We start from the raw sequence: 19207 nt of genomic DNA on the forward strand, positions 1-19207 counted from the left end.
ACATAACCAAAATTAAAAACTCAGTATACATACTAGTAGCGGATTGGACATACAGATGAAGATAGAATTAGTGAAGAGAAAGGTAAGTCAGAAGAATTATTCAGGATACAGCAGGGAAGGAAAAGATGGAAAAAAAAAGAAGTTGAGACATGCAGAATAAAAGGAAAAAAGCTGTCTGTTTTTGGTCATAAATAAAAGAAGTAGAGAAAATAGGACAAAAACAATCTTTAAGTATAATGCCTTTAATTGAACTGATCAAAGATACTAGTCCACAAATTCTCAAGAAAACAAATTAAAAAGAAACTTACACCTAAACACATCATAGTGAAACTACAGACCATCAAAGAGGGTGAAAACACCCAGATTTCCTTCACAAGAGTAACAACAGTTAAACTCACACCTGTTTGACTTCTTTACTGAAACAGTAGAAGCTACAGGTATACTTTAGGCAAAAGGAGAGTGATTTCAGATGGAAAGTCTGAAGTTGTAAGGATAAACAAATAGCAAGGACTATGTGGGCAAATTTAATAATTCTAAATCCAATACAAGTGATGTCTTTTGGAGTTAAAAAGAAAGAGATTTGCAGTATATGACAGTTATTGTATATAAGCCAGAAGGGAAGAAAATTTAAGTTCTTCCAAGGCCTTTGTATTTCCCAGAAGGAGGGTAAATTAATAATTAACTTTAAACTTTGAAAAGTTAAGTATACATATTTTAATCTCTGAGTGAAACCACTAAACAGAATGATTAACTTATGTTTTTTAATCTTGACTAGTTTATATAAATAGAAGACAAGATAGTAGAGGACAATAGAGTATGGAAGGAACTAATAGAAAGTCCAAAATAAGATAAATATAAATCAAGATAAGTCAGCAATTATATTGAGTACCAATGATCTAAAGATTAGTATTAAAAAATGCAGTACTGTGCTGTTACAAGTGACATATCTATATATAAAAGAATAAAGAAAAGTTGGGGTAGGGAAGGACTGGGGATAAAAAGTGCTGCAAACACTACTGAAAAGAAAGTTCCTGTATCTATTGATACCAGACAGAATAAATTTTGAGGCAAAAAGCATGAGTACATTATATGCCCTCAAAATATATGAGGAAATTTTATAGAAAACAACATGGAAACTAGATCTGTACTTCTATTCTTCTCTTTGTAATTGAGGGAGAAAAGGACAAAAATCAGTAAATACATATCAAATAGAACTTCTCTACTAACAAATTTGTGTTAATGGACAAATATAGAACTTTAAACCCAACGACTGTAGAGTATACCTTCTTATCTAATACATATGGTATATTTATAAAAATTGCTCATATGCTGTGCCATAAAGTAAGTTTCAACACATTTTAAATTATTAAAAGTATTCAGAACATATTATCTGACCTTATTTTTATGTTAGAAATCTATAACAAAAATTTCAATAAAAATTCTGTTATGTTTAAAATTCAGAAATATATTTCTAAATGCCTCATGGATCAAAGAAGAAATCAAAATAGGAATTGAAAAAATAACTGACCTGAACAATTATGAAAGCATCACATATAGAAATTTGTGGAATATAGCTTTAAAATAGTGATTAGGGGGAAATGTTTAGCCTTAAGTGCATATTTTAGAAACAGAAAGGAGAATAAAAATTAATAAGCTAAGTATCTTAAGTTCAAAAAATAAGAGCAAAATAAATCTCCAAAATGAAAAAAAGACTGTAATAAAGGCAAGAGTAAGAATTAATGGAACAGAAAATACACACACTGGAGAGTTTAAATAAAGCCTAAAATTCTTGGAAAAAGACTAGTAGACAAACCTGTGGTACGACTGATTATGAAAAAGAGTGTCACTGCAAATCAACAGACAAAAGGTATTTTTTTTAAAAGTGTAACTCTGATACAGTTAGCCAGTATCAAAGATAAAAAAGATATACAACAATAGATGGAGCATGTATTAAACATGTAAGAGAATATTGTGAACTTTTGTATGCTGAGATGTACTCAAAAGTTCAAATGAAATAAATTCTTAGTAAATATAGTTTACTAAAATTGTTTTTAAAAGAAACGGAATACCTGAATAGTCCTAATAACCATTAAGAAATTAAATCAGAGGCTGGGTGCGGTGGCTCATGCCAGTAATCCCAGGACTTTGGGAGGCCAAGGCAGGTGGATCACTTGAGGTCAGGAGTTCGAGACCAGCCTGGCCAACATGATGAAACCCCGTCTTTACTAAAAATACAAAAATTAGCCAGGCGTGGTGGCATGCACCTGTAATCCCAGCTACTTGGGAGACTGAGGCAGGAGAATCGCTTGAACCCGGGAGACAGAGGTTGCAGCGAGCCGAGATTGTGCCACTGCACTCCAGCAGCCTGGGCGACAGAGCGAAGCTCCTTCTCAAAAAAAAAAAAAAGAAAAGAAAAACAGAAATTAAACGTGAAAGCGCCAAATTCAATTACATAACAAGTTCTGCCAAACATTAAATGAAGGAATAATTCCAGTCTTGCACAACTGCTTTCAGAGGATGGAAGGGCAGAGTGGGAAGAACACTATAGTAATAGTATAACTTTGACATGAAATTCAACTGAAAGAGATTGTTCTGAAATTTTTCCAATCAGTAATGAATATGGATTACAAAACTTCTTAATGGTAGTAACAATATCTTTTTATAAAGAGAACAATGCATTATGACTAAGTTGGATGAAAATCTAAGGAAGCAGGATTGACTTAACATTAGAAATAAATGTGGTTCACTATACTAACAGATTAAAAGCAGAAAAAATAATATGGTTATCTTAACAGATGTGAGAAAAGTTTTGATGAAATCCTAATTTCGTTTTGGTAACTCTTAGAAAACTAGAGGGAGTGAACTTCCTCAAATATCTGTATCAGTACCTGTTCCAGCTGGATATGGTGGCTCATATCTGTAATTCCAGCACTTTGGGAGGCTGAGGTGGGAGGATTGCTTGAGCCCAGGATTTCAAGACCAGCCCGGGCAACATGGTGAGACCTCATCTCTACAGAAAAAATAAAAGATAAAAAAAAGGCCTAGTAACATGTGTCTCGTCTCCGCTACTCAGGAGGCTGAGGTTGAAGGATTGCCTGTTACGGGAGATTGAGGCTGCAGTGAGCTGAGATCACACCACTGCACTCCAGCCTAGGCAACAGAGAAGACCCTGTCTCAAAACAAACAAAAAAAACAGAAAAATAAACCCTGTTCCTTAAATATCTATATTAATGTATGTACCAATATTAATATCTATATCTAAATATATAAAAATACATATATAAAAATATACCAAAAATCTACATTAAACATTATACTTAATGGTTAAATATTGACAGTTTTAAGATTAGAAACAAGACAAGCAAGAATGCCTGCATTCACCATTTCTAGGCAATATTGTACTTTAAGTGCTAGATGAATAGAACAGGGTGCACAGAAACAAACCTACACATATATGAACATTTGACACATATTAATAAAGGAAGTTCTTTTCAATAAACAGTGGCAGGTCAGTTGGTGTCTAAATGCAAAGAAAGTGAAATTGCACCTGCATATCACACTGTACTCAAATGTCAATTCCAGATGTATTGTAGATGTAGATGCAAAAAGTAAAACTACATTATTGGAAAAAATTTTTATGACTGCAGGTTTAGGGAAGAATTTCTTAAGACCCAAAAGCACTGACCTTTAAAGGAAGAGATTGCTAAATTTGAGTACATGAAAATTAAAAGCTCTTCACCAAAGGAAACCATATAGCCTATAAAAAGCCACAGAATAAGGAGATGTTGGCAACAAATACATTTGGTGAAGTACTAGTATCTAGACTATATCAATAATTCTTATATAATAAGAAAAGATAGACTTTTTTTTTTAAATGTACAAAAGATCTGAAGACATTCTTCACAAAGGAAATTAGCCAATTAATATGAGAAAGTTCTCAGCACCATTAGTAATCAGGGACACGCAGACTAAAACTTCACTGACAAACTATTGTGCATCCACCAGACTGGCAAAAAAATATTAAAAATTTTTCAATACTGAAGTTACTATGGTTATGGAGAAAAGAAAATTTTTGCATAGTTTGGTATAAAGTTTCAGTTACACATGCTCTGGGACCCAGGATTCCTCCTCCTAGATTTAAACCTTAGAGAAACTTAGGGGTGTCTACAACAATACATTTCCAAGAATATTCATAGCACTATTTTTCATCAGGGGAAAATTAGGAACAATCCAGTGTCTGATAATGGTGGAATGGATAAATAGTGGTATAGTCATGTGGTAGGATTCTAATCAGCAGTGAAAATGAATGAAGTAGCTGCTGTGACATGCTAGTAAATAATTATTGCGCAAGTCAAGTTACTTTTGAGGAGAAAGGGTAGATTGTGATTAAGAGTTGCATGGAGGAGGAATCTTATGAAATGTTAGCAATTCTCTATTTCTTGATTTGGGTGATGGTTAAGCTTTGTGTTTGTTAAGTTATACATTTATGTTTTAGGGATTTTTCTAAAGATGTGCTATATTTCACATTTTCTAAAAACCTTTAGAAGTAAAAATGGAGTTCTTTCTATTAAATTTTTGATTAATTTATGAAATTTTTAAGTTTCAGAGAATATACAAGAATTAGACCCTTTTCAGGAACTCACGGTCAACATGAGCATCAAGATAATTGGAGTACACTGCAGTAAATACTTTAGTACAAGTAGTGTGAAGTGCTGTTTGTGTCATAGAAAGGAGCAGCTAACTATGCCTGCAAAGTCAAAACAAGACCTCTCTGAAGGGGTGGCCTTGTGTCTTGAGAGGCACCATGGCATTGTAGAAACAGCATGAGTTTTAAATGTAGACCTAAGTTTAAATCAGCTCTCATACTCGCTTGTTGATGTTGGTCAGCTTAATTTCTGTGAGCTTTAGTTTTTTCAACTGTAAATATGGTTAATTTTTTCTGTGTGTGGCATTGTTTTAAGGTTTAGAAAAAAATGAAACCTGTAGCATAGTGTGTTACACGCACTTGAGTTCTCACAAATAGGTATTGGTTGCTTTATTATTGCTTTTTAAAATATTTTTGTGTTAGTTATTATAAATATCATTATTGCTGATAAATGAATCAGAATTAGCCAGATATGGAACAAGTTAAAGTTAAAGGCATATAGACTAGGTGGGATAGGATGTCAAAGCAAGAGGAAACCCAATAAACTGGAAGAATAGGGAACAGGTGTGTTTTAAAATTATTTTTATTGAGATATAACTTACATGTAATTAAGTGTGCAGCTTTTGAATTTTTAGTTGCATATAGACACGTGTAATTACTTCCCATAGCAGAAGGCTGTCTCACACTCCTCCGAGTCAGTATTTCCTCCAAAAAGGTAAACTACTGTTCCAAACTTTTAATGCCATAGATTGTTTGTAAATAGAATCATTTGGTATGTACTTTTTTTAAATGGGTAGAGTTGGCTTCTTTCACTCAATATTTGTTGTTCTTTTTTGTTGCTGTCTAATTTTCCGTTGTGTAACCATACTATAATGCATTCATTAATTTTACTCTTAATAGCCATTTGAAGTGTTTCCAGATTTTGGCTATTATGAATAAAGCTTCTATGAACATTCTTGTGCCTCTCTTTTGATGGATGTACACACTCATTTCTGTTGGGTATATCTAGGACTAGAATTCCTGTGTGTTAGAATGGGTGTACATTTAACTTTAATAGATACTGTCAAATAGTTTTTCAAAGTTGTTAGGCCACTTTGTGTTCTCACCAGTAGTAAACAGTTTCAGCTGCTCCATGTTTTCACCTGTACCTGGATAGTGTTAGTCCTTTTAATTTTAGCCATTCTAATAGGGATGTAGGTTTCTGTCTCATTGTAGGAGTGGGGAAGATAGTTGGAAGAGAATTTACTACCCCAAATCACTAACTAATTTCATTTAATATTCCATGTTGCATTCATGAAAGTTTCATTTTTTTTACATTTTATTTTTAGTATTGGCATTGAGTGATCTTTTTTCTTACCAGAGAGGGAAAAAAGATCCCTTTTTTATATCATACAAAATTTTCAATAAAATGTCTGGATTAAGAAAATGGAACAGATTTTTTTAGCTGTTGTATTAATAAACCAAATACAGAATCAATGGTCTTATCCTTGATGTGCTAGAAGTGATTTTAAAATACTTTAGGCACTGGTACTACTTGACTTTTTAAAAAATGCTGCTTTATGAATGTACCTATTTTTTTAACATAGGCTTTTATTGGACTCTGACCAAATAATTATAGGAAAGAGTTAATAGTACTTGTCCTCAAAAATAGAAAAACCTTATTAAAATTAAAATGTGTACTGCTCCTTTTATGCCTACCACACAAGTCTCAATACAGTTGTACCTTTTTTTTTTAATGCTTTAAGTTCTAGGGTACATGTGCACAACGTGCAGGTTTGTTACATATGTACACATGTGCCATGTTGGTGTGCTGCACCCATTAACTTGTCATTTACAACAGGTATATCTCGTAATGCTATCCGTTCCCCCTCCCCCAACTCCATGACAGGCCCTGGTGTGTGATGTTCCCCTTCTGTGTCCGAGTGTTCTCATTGTTCAGTTCCCACCTATGAGTGAGAACATGTGGTGTTTGTTTTTTTGTCCTTGAGATAGTTTGCTGAGAATGAGGATTTCCACCTGCATCGATGTTGCTGCAAAGGACATGAACTCATCCTTTTTATGGCTGCATAGTATTCCATGGTGTATATGTGCCACATTTTCTTAATCCAGTCTGTCAGTGATGGACATTTGGGTTGATTTTAAGTCTTTGCTATTGTGAACAGTGCCACAATAAACATACATGTGCATGTGTCTTTATAGCAGCATGATTTATAATCCTTTGGGTATATACCCAGTAATGGGATGGCTGGGTCAAATGGTATTTCTAGTTCTAGATCCTTGAGGAATCACCACACTGTCTTCCACAATGGTTGAACTAGTTTACAGTCCCACCAACAGTGTAAAAGTGTTCCTATTTCTCCACATCCTCTCCAGCACCTGTTGTTTCATGACTTTTTAATGATTGCCATTCTGACTGGTGTGAGATGGTATCTCATTGTGGTTTTGATTTGCCTTTCTCTGATGGCCAGTGATGATGAGCATTTTTTCATGTGTCTGTTGCCTGCACAAATGTCTTGTTTTGAGAAGTGTCTGTTCATATCCTTTGCCCACTTTTTGATGGGGTTGTTTGTTTTTTTTCTTATAAATTTGTTTGAGTTCTTTGTAGATTCTGGATGGATATTAGCCCTTTGTCAGATGAGTAGATTGCAAAAATTTTCTCCCATTTTTTAGGTTGCCTGTTCACTCTGATGGTAGTTTCTTTTGCTGTGCAGAAGCTCTTTACTTTAATTAGATCCCATTTGTCAATTTTGGCTTTTGTTGCCATTGCTTTTGGTGTTTTAGTCATGAAGTCCTTGCCCATGTCTATGTCCTGAATGATACTGCCTAGGTTTTCTTCTAGAGTTTTGATGGTTTTAGGTCTAACATTTAAGTCTTTAATCCATCTTGAATTAATTTTTGTATAAGGTGTAAGGCAGGGATCCAGTTTCAGCTTTCTACATATGGCTAGCCAGTTTTCTCAGCACCATTTATTAAATAGGGAATCCTTTCCCCATTTCTTGTTTTTGTCAGGTTTGTCAAAGATCAGATGGTTGTAGATGTGTGGTATTTCTGAGGGCTCTGTTCTGTTCCATTGGTCTTTATCTCTGTTTTGGTAACAGTACGATGCTGTTTTGGTTACTGTAGCCTTGTAGTATCGTTTGAAGTCAGGTAGAGTGATGCCTCCAGTTTTGTTCTTTTGGCTTAGGATTGTCTTGGCAATGTGGGCTCTTTTTTGGTTCCATATGAACTTTAAAGTAGTTTTTTCCAATTCTGTGAAGGAAGTCATTGGTAGCTTGATGGGAATGGCATTGAATCTATAAATTACCTTGGGCAGTATGGCCATTTTCACAATATTGATTCTTCCTATCCATGAGCATGGAATGTTCTTCCATTTGTTTGTGTCCTCTTCTATTTCGTTGAGCAGTGGTTTGTAGTTCTCCTTGAAGAAGTCCTTCACATCCCTTTAAGTTGGATTCCTAGGTATTTTATTCTCTGTGAAGCAGTTGTGAACAGGAGTTCATTCATGATTTGGCTCTGTGTCTGTTATTGGTGTATAAGAATGCTTGTGATTTTTGCACATTGATTTTGTATCCTGAAACTTTGCTGAAGTTGCTTATCAGCTTAAGGAGATTTTGGGCTGAGACGATGGGGTTTTCTAAATATTCAATCATGTCATCTGCAAGCAGGGACAATTTTACTTCCTCTTTTCCTAATTGAATATCCTTTATTTCTTTCTCTTGCCTGATTGCTCTAGCCAGAACTTCCAACACTATGTTGAATAGGAGTGGTGAGAGAGGGCATCCCTGTCTTGTGCCAGTTTTCAAAGGGAATGCTTCCAGTTTTTGCCCATTCAGTATGATACTGACTGTGGGTTTGTCCTAAATAACTCTTATATTTTGAGATACGTACCATCAATACCGTATTTTTTGAGAGTTTTTAGCATGAAGGGCTGTTGAACTTTGTCAAAGGCCTTTTCTGCATCTATTGAGATAATCATGTTGTTTTTGTCTTTGGTTCTGTTTATATGATGGATTACGTTTATTGATTTGCGAATGTTGAACCAGCCTTTCATCCCAGGGATGAAGCCCACTTAATCATAGTAGATAAGCGTTTTCATGTGCTCCTGGATTCGGTTTGTCAATATTTTATTGAGGACTTTTGCATCGATGTTCATCAGGGATATTGGTCTAAAATTCTCTTTTTTTGCTGTGTCTTTGCCAGGCTTTGGTATCAGGATGATGCTGGCCTCATAAAATGAGTTAGGGAGGATTCCCTCTTTTTCTATTGATTGGAATAGTTTCAGAAGGAGTGGTACCACCTCCTCCTTGTACATCTGGTAGAATTCAGCTATGAATCCATCTGGTCCTGGACTTTTTTTGGTTGGTAGGCTATTAATTATTGCCTCAATTTCAGAGCCTGTTATTGGTCTATTCAGGGATTCAGCTTCTTCCTGGTTTAGTCTTGGGAGGGTGTATGTGTCCAGGAATTTATCCATTTCTTCTGGATTTTCTAGTTTATTTGCGTAGAGGTGTTTATAGTATTCTCTGATGGTAGTTTGTATTTCTGCGGGGTCAGTGGTGATATCCCCTTTATCATTTTTTATTGTATATATTTGATTCTTCTCTGTTTTCTTCTTTATTAGTCTTACTAGTGGTCTTTCAATTTTGTTGATCTTTTCAAAAAAGCAACTCCTGGATTCATTGATTTTTTTGAAGGGTTTTTTGTGTCTCTCTCTCCTTCAGTTCTGCTCTGATCTTAGTTATTTCTTGCCTTCTGCTAGCTTTTGAATGTGTTCGCTCTTGCTTCTTTAGTTCTCTTAATTGTGATGCTAGAGTGTCAATTTTAGATCTTTCCTGCTTTCTCTTGTGGGCATTTAGTGCTATAAATTTCCCTCTACACACTGCTTTCAATGTGTCCCAGAGATTCTGGTATGTTGTGTCTTTGTTCTCATTGGTTTCAAAGAACATCTTTATTTCTGCCTTCATTTTGTTATGTACCCAGTAGTCATTCAGGAGCAGGTTGTTCAGTTTCCATGTAGTTGAGTGGTTTTGAGTGAGTTTCTTAATCCTGAGTTCAAGTTTGATTGCACTGTGGTCTGAGAGAGAGTTTGTTATAATTTCTGTTCTTTTACATTTGCTGAGGAGTGCTTTACTTCCAACTATGTGGTCAGTTTTGGAGTAAGTGTGATGTGGTGCTGAGAAGAATGTATATTCTGTTGATTTGGGGTGGAGAGTTCTGTAAATGTCTATTAAGTCTGCCTGGTGCAGAGCTGAGTTCAATTCCTTGATATCCTTTTTAGCTTTCTGTCTCGTTGATCTGTCTAATGTTGACAATGGGGTGTTAAAGTCTCCCATTATTATTGTGTGAGAGTCTAAGTCTCTTTGTAAGTCTCTAAGGACTTGCTTTATGAATCTGGGTGCTCCTGTATTGGGTGCATATATATTTAGGATAGTTAGCTCTTCTTGTTGAGTTGATCCCTTTACCATTATGTAATGGCCTTCTTTGTCTCTTCTGATCTTTGTTGGTTTGAAGTCTATATCAGAGATTAGGATTGCAACCCCTGCCTTTTTTTGTTTTCCATTTGCTTGGTAGGTCTTCCTCTATCTCTTTATTTTGTGCCTATGTGTGTCTCTGCACATGAGATGGGTCTCCTGAATACAGCACACTGATGGGTCTTTTTTTTTTCTTTTCTTCTGTATGCTATTTATTTGTTTATTTTCTTATTTGTTATACTTTAAGTTCTAGGGTACATGTGCACAACGTGCAGGTTTGTTACATATGTATACATGTGCCATGTTGGTGTGCTGCACCCATTAACTTGTCATTTACATTAGGTGTATCTCCTAATGCTATCCGTTTCCCCCTTCCCCCACTCCATGACAGGCCCCGGTGTGTGATGTTCCCCTTCCTGTGTCCGAGTGTTCTCATTGTTCAGTTCCCACCTATGAGTGAGAACATGCAGTGTTTGGTTTTTTGTCCTTGAGATAGTTTGCTGAGAATGAGGGTTTCCAGCTTCATCCATGTCCCTACAAAGGACATGAACTCATCCTTTTTTATGGCTGCATAGTATTCCATGGTGTATATGTGCCACATTTTCTTAATCCAGTCTATCATTGATGGACATTTGGGTTGGGTCCAAGTCTTTGCTCTTGTGAATAGTGCCACAGTAAACATATGTGTGCATGTGTCTTTATAGCAGCATGATTTATAATCCTTTGGGTATACACCCAGTAATGGTATGGCTGTGTCAAATGGTAATTCTAATTCTAGATCCACTGATGGGTCTTGACTGTTTATCCAGTTTGCCAGTCTGTGTCTTTTAATTGGAGCATTTAGCCCCTTTATATTTAAGGTTAATATTGTTATGTATGAATTTGATCCTGTCATTATGATGTTAGCTGGTTACTTTGCTCGTTAGTTGATGCAGTTTCTTCCTAGCATCAATGATCTTTACAATTTGCCATGTTTTTGCAATGGCTGGTACCGGTTGTTCCTTTCCATGTTTGGTGCTTCCTTCAGGAACTCTTGTAGGACAGGCCTGGTGGTGACAAAATCTCTCAGCATTTGCTTGTCTGTAAAGGATTTTATTTCTCCTTCACTATGAAGCTTAGTTTGGCTGGATACAAAATTTTGGGTTGAAAATTATTTTATTTAAGAATGTTGAAAATTGGCCCCCACTTCTCTTCTGGCTTGTAGAGCTTCTGCTGAGAGATCCACTGTTAATCTGATGGGCTTCCGTTTGTGGGTAACCTGACCTTTCTCTCTGGCTGCCCTTAAGATTTTTTCCTTCATTTCAACTTTGGTGAATCTGACAATTATGTGTCTTGGAGTTGCTCTTCTCGAGGAGTATCTTTGTGGTGTTCTCTATATTTCCTGAATTTGATTGTTGGCCTGTCTTGCTAGGTTGGGGAAGTTCTCCTGGATAATATCCTGCAGAGTGTTTTCCAACTTGGTTCCATTCTCCCCGTCACTTTCAGGTACACCAGTCAGACGTAGATTTGGTCTTTTCACATAGTCCCATATTTCTTGGAGATTTTGTTAGTTTCTTTTTACTCTTTTTTCTTTAAACTTCTCACTTCATTTCATTCATTTGATCTTCAGTCACTGATACCCTTTCTTCCAGTTAATCGAATCGACTACTGAAGCTTGTGCATGTGTCACGTAATTCTCATGCCATGATTTTCAGCTCCATCAGGTCATTTAAGGACTTCTCTACACTGGTTATTCTAGTTAGCCGTTTGTCTCATCTTTTTTCAAGGTTTTTACCTTCTTTGCGATGGGTCCAAACTTCCTCCTTTAGCTGGGAGAAGTTTGATCTTCTGAAGCCTTCGCCTCTCGACTCGTCAAAGTCACTCTCCGTCCAGCTTTGTTCCGTTGCTGGAGAGGAGCTGTGGTCCTTTGGAGGGAGAGAGGTGCTCTGATTTTTAGAATTTTCACCTTTTCTGCTCTGTTTTTTCCCCATCTTTGTGGTTTTATCTACCTTTGGTCTTTGGTGATGGTGACATACACATGGGGTTTTGGTGTGGATGTCCTTTTTCCTTCTAACAGGACCCTTAGCTGCAGGTCTGTTGGAGTTTGCTGGAGGTCCACTGCAAATGCTCTTTGCCTGGGTATCAGCAGTGGAGGCTGCAGATCAGCGAATATTGCTGAACAGCACATGTTGCTGCCTGATCATTCCTCTGGAAGCTTCTTCTCAGGGGTACCTGGCCATGTGAGGTGTCAGTCTGCCCCTACTGGGGAGTGCCTCCCAGTTAGGCTGCTCGGGGGTCAGGGACCCACTTGAGGAGGCAGTCTGTCCGTTCTCAGATCTCAAACTCCATCCTGGGAGAACCACTACTCTCTTCAAAGCTGTCAGACAGGGACATTTAAGTCTGCAGAGGTTTCTGCTGCGTTTTGTTCGGTTATGCCCTGCCCCCAGAGGTGGAGTCTACAGAGGCAGGCAGGCTTCCTTGAGCTGCAGTGGGCTCCACCCAGTTCGAGTTTCCTGGCCGCTTTGTTTACCTACTCAAGCCTCAGCAGTGGCGGGCATACCTCCCCCAACCTCGCTGCTGCCTTGCAGTTCGATCTCAGACTGCTGTGCTAGCAAAGAGTGAGGCTCTTTCGGCGTGGGACCCTCCGAGCCAGGCGCGGGATATAATCTCCTGGTGTGCTTTTTGCTAAGACAGTTGGAGAAGCGCAGTATTAGGGTGGGAGTGACCCGATTTTCCAGGTGCTGTCTGTCACAGCTTCCCATGGCTAGGAAAGGGAATTCCCTTACTCCTTGTGCTTCCTGGGTGAGATGATGCCTCACCCAGCTTCGGCTCACACTCGATGGGCTGCACCCACTATCCTGCACCCACTGTGCGACAAGCCCCAGTGAGATGAACCCGGTACCTCAGCTGGAAAGGCAGAAATCACCCATCTTCTGTATTGCTCACGCTAGGAGCTGTAGACTGGAGCTGTTCCTATTCAGCCATCTTGGAAGCACCCAGTTGTACCTTTGTAATAGTAATTTGTTTGTTGGTGTCGGCTTAGTGCTATATATTAAAGTGTTATGTGATTACAGGAGTATATGCATGTTTGTCCCAATGCACTCTTGTATTTTAGATTCATCCTTTTGCAATAACAATAGAAAGTGATGATAATAAAAGTGAACATTAATTTAATGTATGCTGTGTGCAAAAACTCTGTGCTAAGTGCTTTGTATGTATCCTCATCTAATTCTCACCATATGCACATTATAAGATTTTAAAAAAGTAAATCCAGATTTATTTCCCTAATCTTTTATCACCTCGTCTGAAATTGTTTTCCATTTTCACCAGAGGTATGAAAAGTATGTTGGGTTGGTTCCATTCGTTAGAATTCATTGCTGGAAACCAGCTGACTGGAATAAAAGCTCTATGAGGGCTGAATTTTTGCAAAGTTCTGCAGGAGCAAAGAAAACAGATATTTCACAATGTTGGTGGGTTCGGGGAAATACTTTGTTGTTTCTAAGCCTTAATTCTGAAGGATTTTACTAGATATGACCCTTTAGAGATCTTTAATAGTTTAAAGCCATATGTACAGGCTTCCTGAACTGATTTATTTCAAATATAGTCTATACTTGAAAATGAATTACTTATTATACATGTTCAAAAATAGTAATACTGATATACTGACTTTTTTTAAGGTTTTGAAAGAGGGAAGGAAGATATTTCTCAAAACAAAGATGAATCTTCACTTTCTATGTCAAAGAGCAAGGTAAGCATATATAAGCAAATACATGATTATGACATTTCCCTAGTATTTGAGATAAGGGAACTAACACTGAAATCCTGTGAAGCTTTTATGTGATGTTTTTATGTTGATACATCTAAACCATGTAGTGTGTATTAAAAGAGTGAAGTTCCATTGGGGCTAATGTAAGTATTGTTGGTTACTTAGAAATACAGCTGATTGGTAACCAGTTTTCCTGTCAGAGTAATACTGTTTCTGGTATCTCTGCTATAGCAGCACTTCTCAAACTTAAGTCTGAGGATTGCATTCAGATATATTCTCAGGGTTTATAGCTTTAAAAAAAATTCTTAAGTATTTTGAGTTCATTCAGATGACAACCAAAATACATATATTTTTACCAGTTAAAAGCCAGATCTTTGCAGTAGTAATTGTCTACGATTGACAGACATTTTCTTAGAATAAGACGGAGTTTATGAATCAGTATTTCTCAAACTGGGATACTTAGACACATTCTTAGGCCTGTTGAGCATTTTTTCTTTAAGAGTGCATATTCAGATTTGAGAAACACTATGTGATGCAGTAACCAGTTTCCCTGTGGGTTTGTAGTTCACTGGATTTTCTATGACTTTTGAAGGGATTCGACTTTCGACTTTTTTTCTGGCAAGATTTAGTAGCAGGAGGAGCTTTTATGTTTATGGGATCAAACTTCCATGACTGTAAGACAACTGTTTCTAAAGACTAAGTTCTCTGTTATTCTCAGCAGTTGGGCTTGCTCTTACAATTTACATTTTTTGGATACTTTTAAAGGATAACAGTTATCCATTGGTCTTAGGAACCAAAAACATTGGTGCAACTCCAAATAAAAGTAATAACCATGTTTACCTCCATTACCATAATAACCCTAACCTCTTTAATCCTCCCGATCATCATTACCTTTATCAACCCTAACAAAAAAACACTTGTACCCAAATTACGTAAAAACAATGATTATATCTGCTTTTATTACTAGCCTCCTTCCCACAACTCTATATATTTTCCTAGACCAAGAAATAATGATTTCAAACTGACATTGAACAACCATCCAAACATTAGAACTAACACTAAGCTTCAAATTAGACTATTTTTCCGTAATATTTATTCCAATTGCACCTTTCATCACTTGATCTATTATAGAAGTCTCATTATGATATATAAGCTCAGACCTAAACATTAAGCAATTTTTTAAGTATCTACTTATTTTTCTCACCACTATATTAATTCTAATTACTAACAACAACCTCTTCCAACTTTTTATTGGATGGGAGAGTGTAGGAATTATATCCTTCCTACTAATTAGTTGATGGCACGCTCGAACAGACGCTAACACAGCGGCCATCCAAGCAATCCTGTACAACCGCATTGGCGATATTGGCTTTATCCTAACCCTAACATGGTTTCTCCTACATTATAACTCATGGGACTTTCAACAGATATTCATCCTAGACTCCAATTTAAACTTTCTCCCACTGATAGGCCTTCTCTTAGCAGCAACAGGAAAATCAGCTCAACTTGGTCTCCATCCTTGACTCCACTCCGCTATAGAAGGCCCAACCCCAGTTTCAGCTTTACTCCACTCCAGCACCATAGTCGTAGCTGGAGTATTCCTACTCATCCGTTTCCACCCCTTAATGGAAAACAACACGTTAATTCAAAGCTTTACACTATGCCTAGGGGCCGTTACTACTCTATTCACAGCAATTTGTACCCTAACACAAAACGATATCAAAAAAATCATAGCCTTCTCCACCTCAAGTCAATTAGGCCTAATAATAGTCACTATCGGCATCAACCAACCATACTTAGCATTCCTACACATCTGCACCCATGCCTTCTTCAAAGCCATACTATTTATTTGCTCTGGGTCTATTATCCACAATCTAAACAATGAGCAAGACATTCGAAAAATTGGAGGATTATTTAAAATGATACCCCTTACCTCAACTTCCCTAACCATCGGTAACCTGGCACTCACAGGCATGCCTTTTCTCACAGGCTCTACTCCAAAGACCTCATCATCGAAACCGCAAACACGCCGTATACCAACGCCTGAGCCCTATCTATCACTCTCATTGCCACTTTCCTAACAAGCGCCTACAGTGCTTGAACTATTCTCCTCATCTTAACAGGACAACCTCGCTTCCCAACCTTAATCAACATTAACGAAAACATCCCCACCCTATTAAACCCAATCAAACGCGTCACAATCGGCAGCCTACTTGCAGGATTTCTCATTACCAATAGCATCTCTCCCACCTCACCTCCCCAACTAACAATATCATCTCACCTAAAACTCTCGGCCCTGTACATAACCACTCTAGGCTTCCTAGTAGCCTTGGATCTTACTCTTATAACCAATAAACTTAAAATGGATATCCCATCATACATATTTAAATTCTCTAACATACTAGGATATTTTCCCATTACAATTCATCGCACAGCTCCCTACCAAAACCTGCTTATAAGTCAAAACCCAGCTTCCCTTTTACTAGACTCAATCTGACTAGAAAAATCTAAACAATCTCACACACCCACATTATCACCTCCATCCTCACAACCACTCAAAAAGGTGTAATCAAATTTTATTTTCTCTCTTTCCTTATCCCTCTCACCCTAACCTTATTTCTAATAACATAACCTATTACCTCGAGCAATCTCAATCACAATATACACACCAACAAACAATGTTCAACCAGTAACTACCACCAACCAACGCCCATAGTCATACAAAGCACCCGCACCAATAGAATCCTCCCGAATTAACCTCCGGCCCTTCTCCCTCAGAAATCACTCAACTCCCTATATTGTTAAAATTAACCACCACCACTAACCCATCAAAATCTAAAACTCATAAAAACAATCCTACCTCCATTGCTAACCCTACTAAAAGACTCCCCAGAACCTCAAACCCTGAACCCCATGCCTCAGCATACTCTTCAATAGCCATTGCCGTAGCATAACCAAAAACAACCATTATACCTCCCAAGTAAATTAAAAATACCATTAAACCCATATACGCTCCCCCATATCCTGTTCTTGAGAGTGGTTGAGAAGATTGCACAATACGTTTAAAAATTTGTGTAGGATTTTACACAAATATTATTCCCACTTTTCATGTATACATTACACAAAAGTTCATCTATCATATTAGTGTAAAGTACTTAGGCTAGAAGTTTAAAAGTACTTTGTATTTATGTAACATATATGAGAAATGCCTGCATCACCAACAGGAGAAAAGATTTCTTTCCCCATTGCAAGGTTCATGGCTGAGATCCCATAACAAAAGAAAGATGAACAAGAGAAAAGCATACATATGTATTTAATACAAGTTCTGTGTGACACAGGAGCTTTCAGAAATGAAGACCCAAAAGAACAGGGAAATCTGTGTATTTTTATGCTTTGGTTTGGTGAAGGGCAGACAGTCACAGAAGTATGATTAGACAAAGGTTGGGGGGTATTATATGATGCTAATACGCTGCGGGGAATTTAGCAAGGCCTGTTTGTTCAGCTTCTTCTTGGTATCTCTGTGTCTTTGGGTTCTTTCTTCTAAGGATAGGTAGAGCACCTGCTTCAGGGAAAGGTCAGAGAATTATATTGTGGCCTGCTTTAGAGCAGAAAGGCAGAAGGTCAGAGAGTGACCTTTCTGCTTTTCAAGTTTTCTCAGTTTCCTTCAGCTTAAAAGAGTCAGTATGCCCCTGTATTTTGGGGTAATGAGTTTTGAGCTCTGTCAATCATTTTACATGATCTGTATTATTAAAGAAAGTAGGAAATAATTTATCTTAGGTCTGCCACAGCTAGAAATACAATGAGATTTATAGAGTTTTTTTTTTTTTAAAGACCTATTTTCAAGCAATTAATACTAGAATTGGTGAATACATGGTATAATGGTATTCCTACTCCAAAGCCTAAACACCAAAACACACAGATCTACATACCACAGCTACCTATTTGCCATCTATATGTACCCTTTAATGGGGGAGGCCTGAAAAGGAACTGTGCGTACTTTAAATGAAGCTGTGTGCCTTAATGAGGGGGACCAAAAAAAAAAAAAAAAAAACCTCAAGCTTTAGAACTATGCTTTGGGTACAGTAGCGTCTAATCATATGTGGATCTTTAAATTAATTAAAATTAAATAAAATTAGAAATTTAGCTCCTCAGTTACACTAGTCATACCTCAAATGCTCAGTAACCACATATGGCTAGTGGCTGCCACACTGGACAGCTCAGATATAGGACATCTGGCATTTAGAAAGTTCTACTGGGCAGCGCTGCTTTAAAATGGAAAGAGTCAATTTGAATCTTGACTCTCCTATTACCTATAAATTTTTAGCTGTTAGTTACAATGTTATTAATAGCTACTTTTTTTTTTTTTTTTTTTCCCCGAGCCAGAGTCTCTCTCTGTCACCCAGACTGGAGTGTAGTGACACGATCTCGGCTCACTGCAAGCTCCGCCTCCCAGGTTCATGCCATTCTCCTTCCTCAGCCTCCCGAGTAGCTGGGACTACAGGGGCCCGCCACCACAGCTGGCTAATTTTTTTGTATTTTTAGTAGAGACCGGGTTTCACCGTGTTAACCAGGATGGTCTCGATCTCCTGACCTCGTGATCCGCCCGTCTCGGCCTCCCAAAGTGCTGGGATTACAGGCCTGAGCCACTGCGCCCAGCCATTAGTAGCTAATTTTTTTGTTTTTTTAAAGAGATGAAGGCCTCACTATATTGCCCAAGCTGGATTCGAACTCCTGGGCTCAATCAGTCCTCCCACCTCAACCTCCCAAGTAACTGGGACTGCAGGCACATGCCACCATGCCCAACTTAATAACTACTTTTTGTTGAGAGTTTACTTGGGCCATTTTAACATTCATAACAATACTGGAAGACAGGTATTGTTGGCTCCATTTTATGAATGAACAAACTGAGGCTCAGACAAATTAATTCCCCAAGACTCAAAATAATAAGTCTTAAAACTAGAGTTCACAGTGGCTTCAGTTTTCTTTTTTGTTCAGGGGAGGTAAGATCTACCTCCCAGATTGTGGTGCAGAAAGTACCTGACAAAGTAGCTGGTTAACAATAGATAGTTAAGAAGATATTTTATGAATAAAGCATTAGAGTGAATGAATGGTATTCTTAACATAACTATTTGGTATATAAGTAAAATTGTACTCATCATATTATTTTCCAAGAGCTGAAACTTACTGATTTTCTCATAATTTAGATTTAATCTTAGTTTATTCTGTTAGCTTAAGATGTCTATAGTTGCTCCTTTGTCTTCAAATATTTTAACATGCGGCCGGGCACAGTGTTTCATGCCTGTAATCCCAGCACTTGGGGAGGCTGAGATGGGAAGATTGCTTGAG

The 19207-nt window shown here is 37.4% G+C and overlaps 1 protein-coding gene across 13 annotated transcripts in view; it reads left to right on the forward strand.

The window, feature by feature from the left end:
• The window catches only part of OSBPL8 (oxysterol binding protein like 8), a 231126-nt gene that overhangs the window by 156107 nt on the left and 55812 nt on the right, over positions 1 to 19207 (forward strand). For all 13 annotated transcript variants that reach the window (XM_033221204.1, XM_033221206.1, XM_033221208.1 and 10 more), the window contains one exon: positions 13773 to 13843. In XM_033221204.1, coding sequence (XP_033077095.1) covers positions 13773 to 13843 — 71 coding nt within the window. The remainder of the gene's footprint in view (positions 1 to 13772; positions 13844 to 19207) is intronic.

The sequence above is a fragment of the Trachypithecus francoisi genome, unplaced genomic scaffold (assembly GCF_009764315.1).
Source record: "Trachypithecus francoisi isolate TF-2019V2 unplaced genomic scaffold, Tfra_2.0 Lachesis_group11, whole genome shotgun sequence".
Classification (NCBI taxonomy): Eukaryota; Metazoa; Chordata; class Mammalia; order Primates; family Cercopithecidae; genus Trachypithecus; species Trachypithecus francoisi.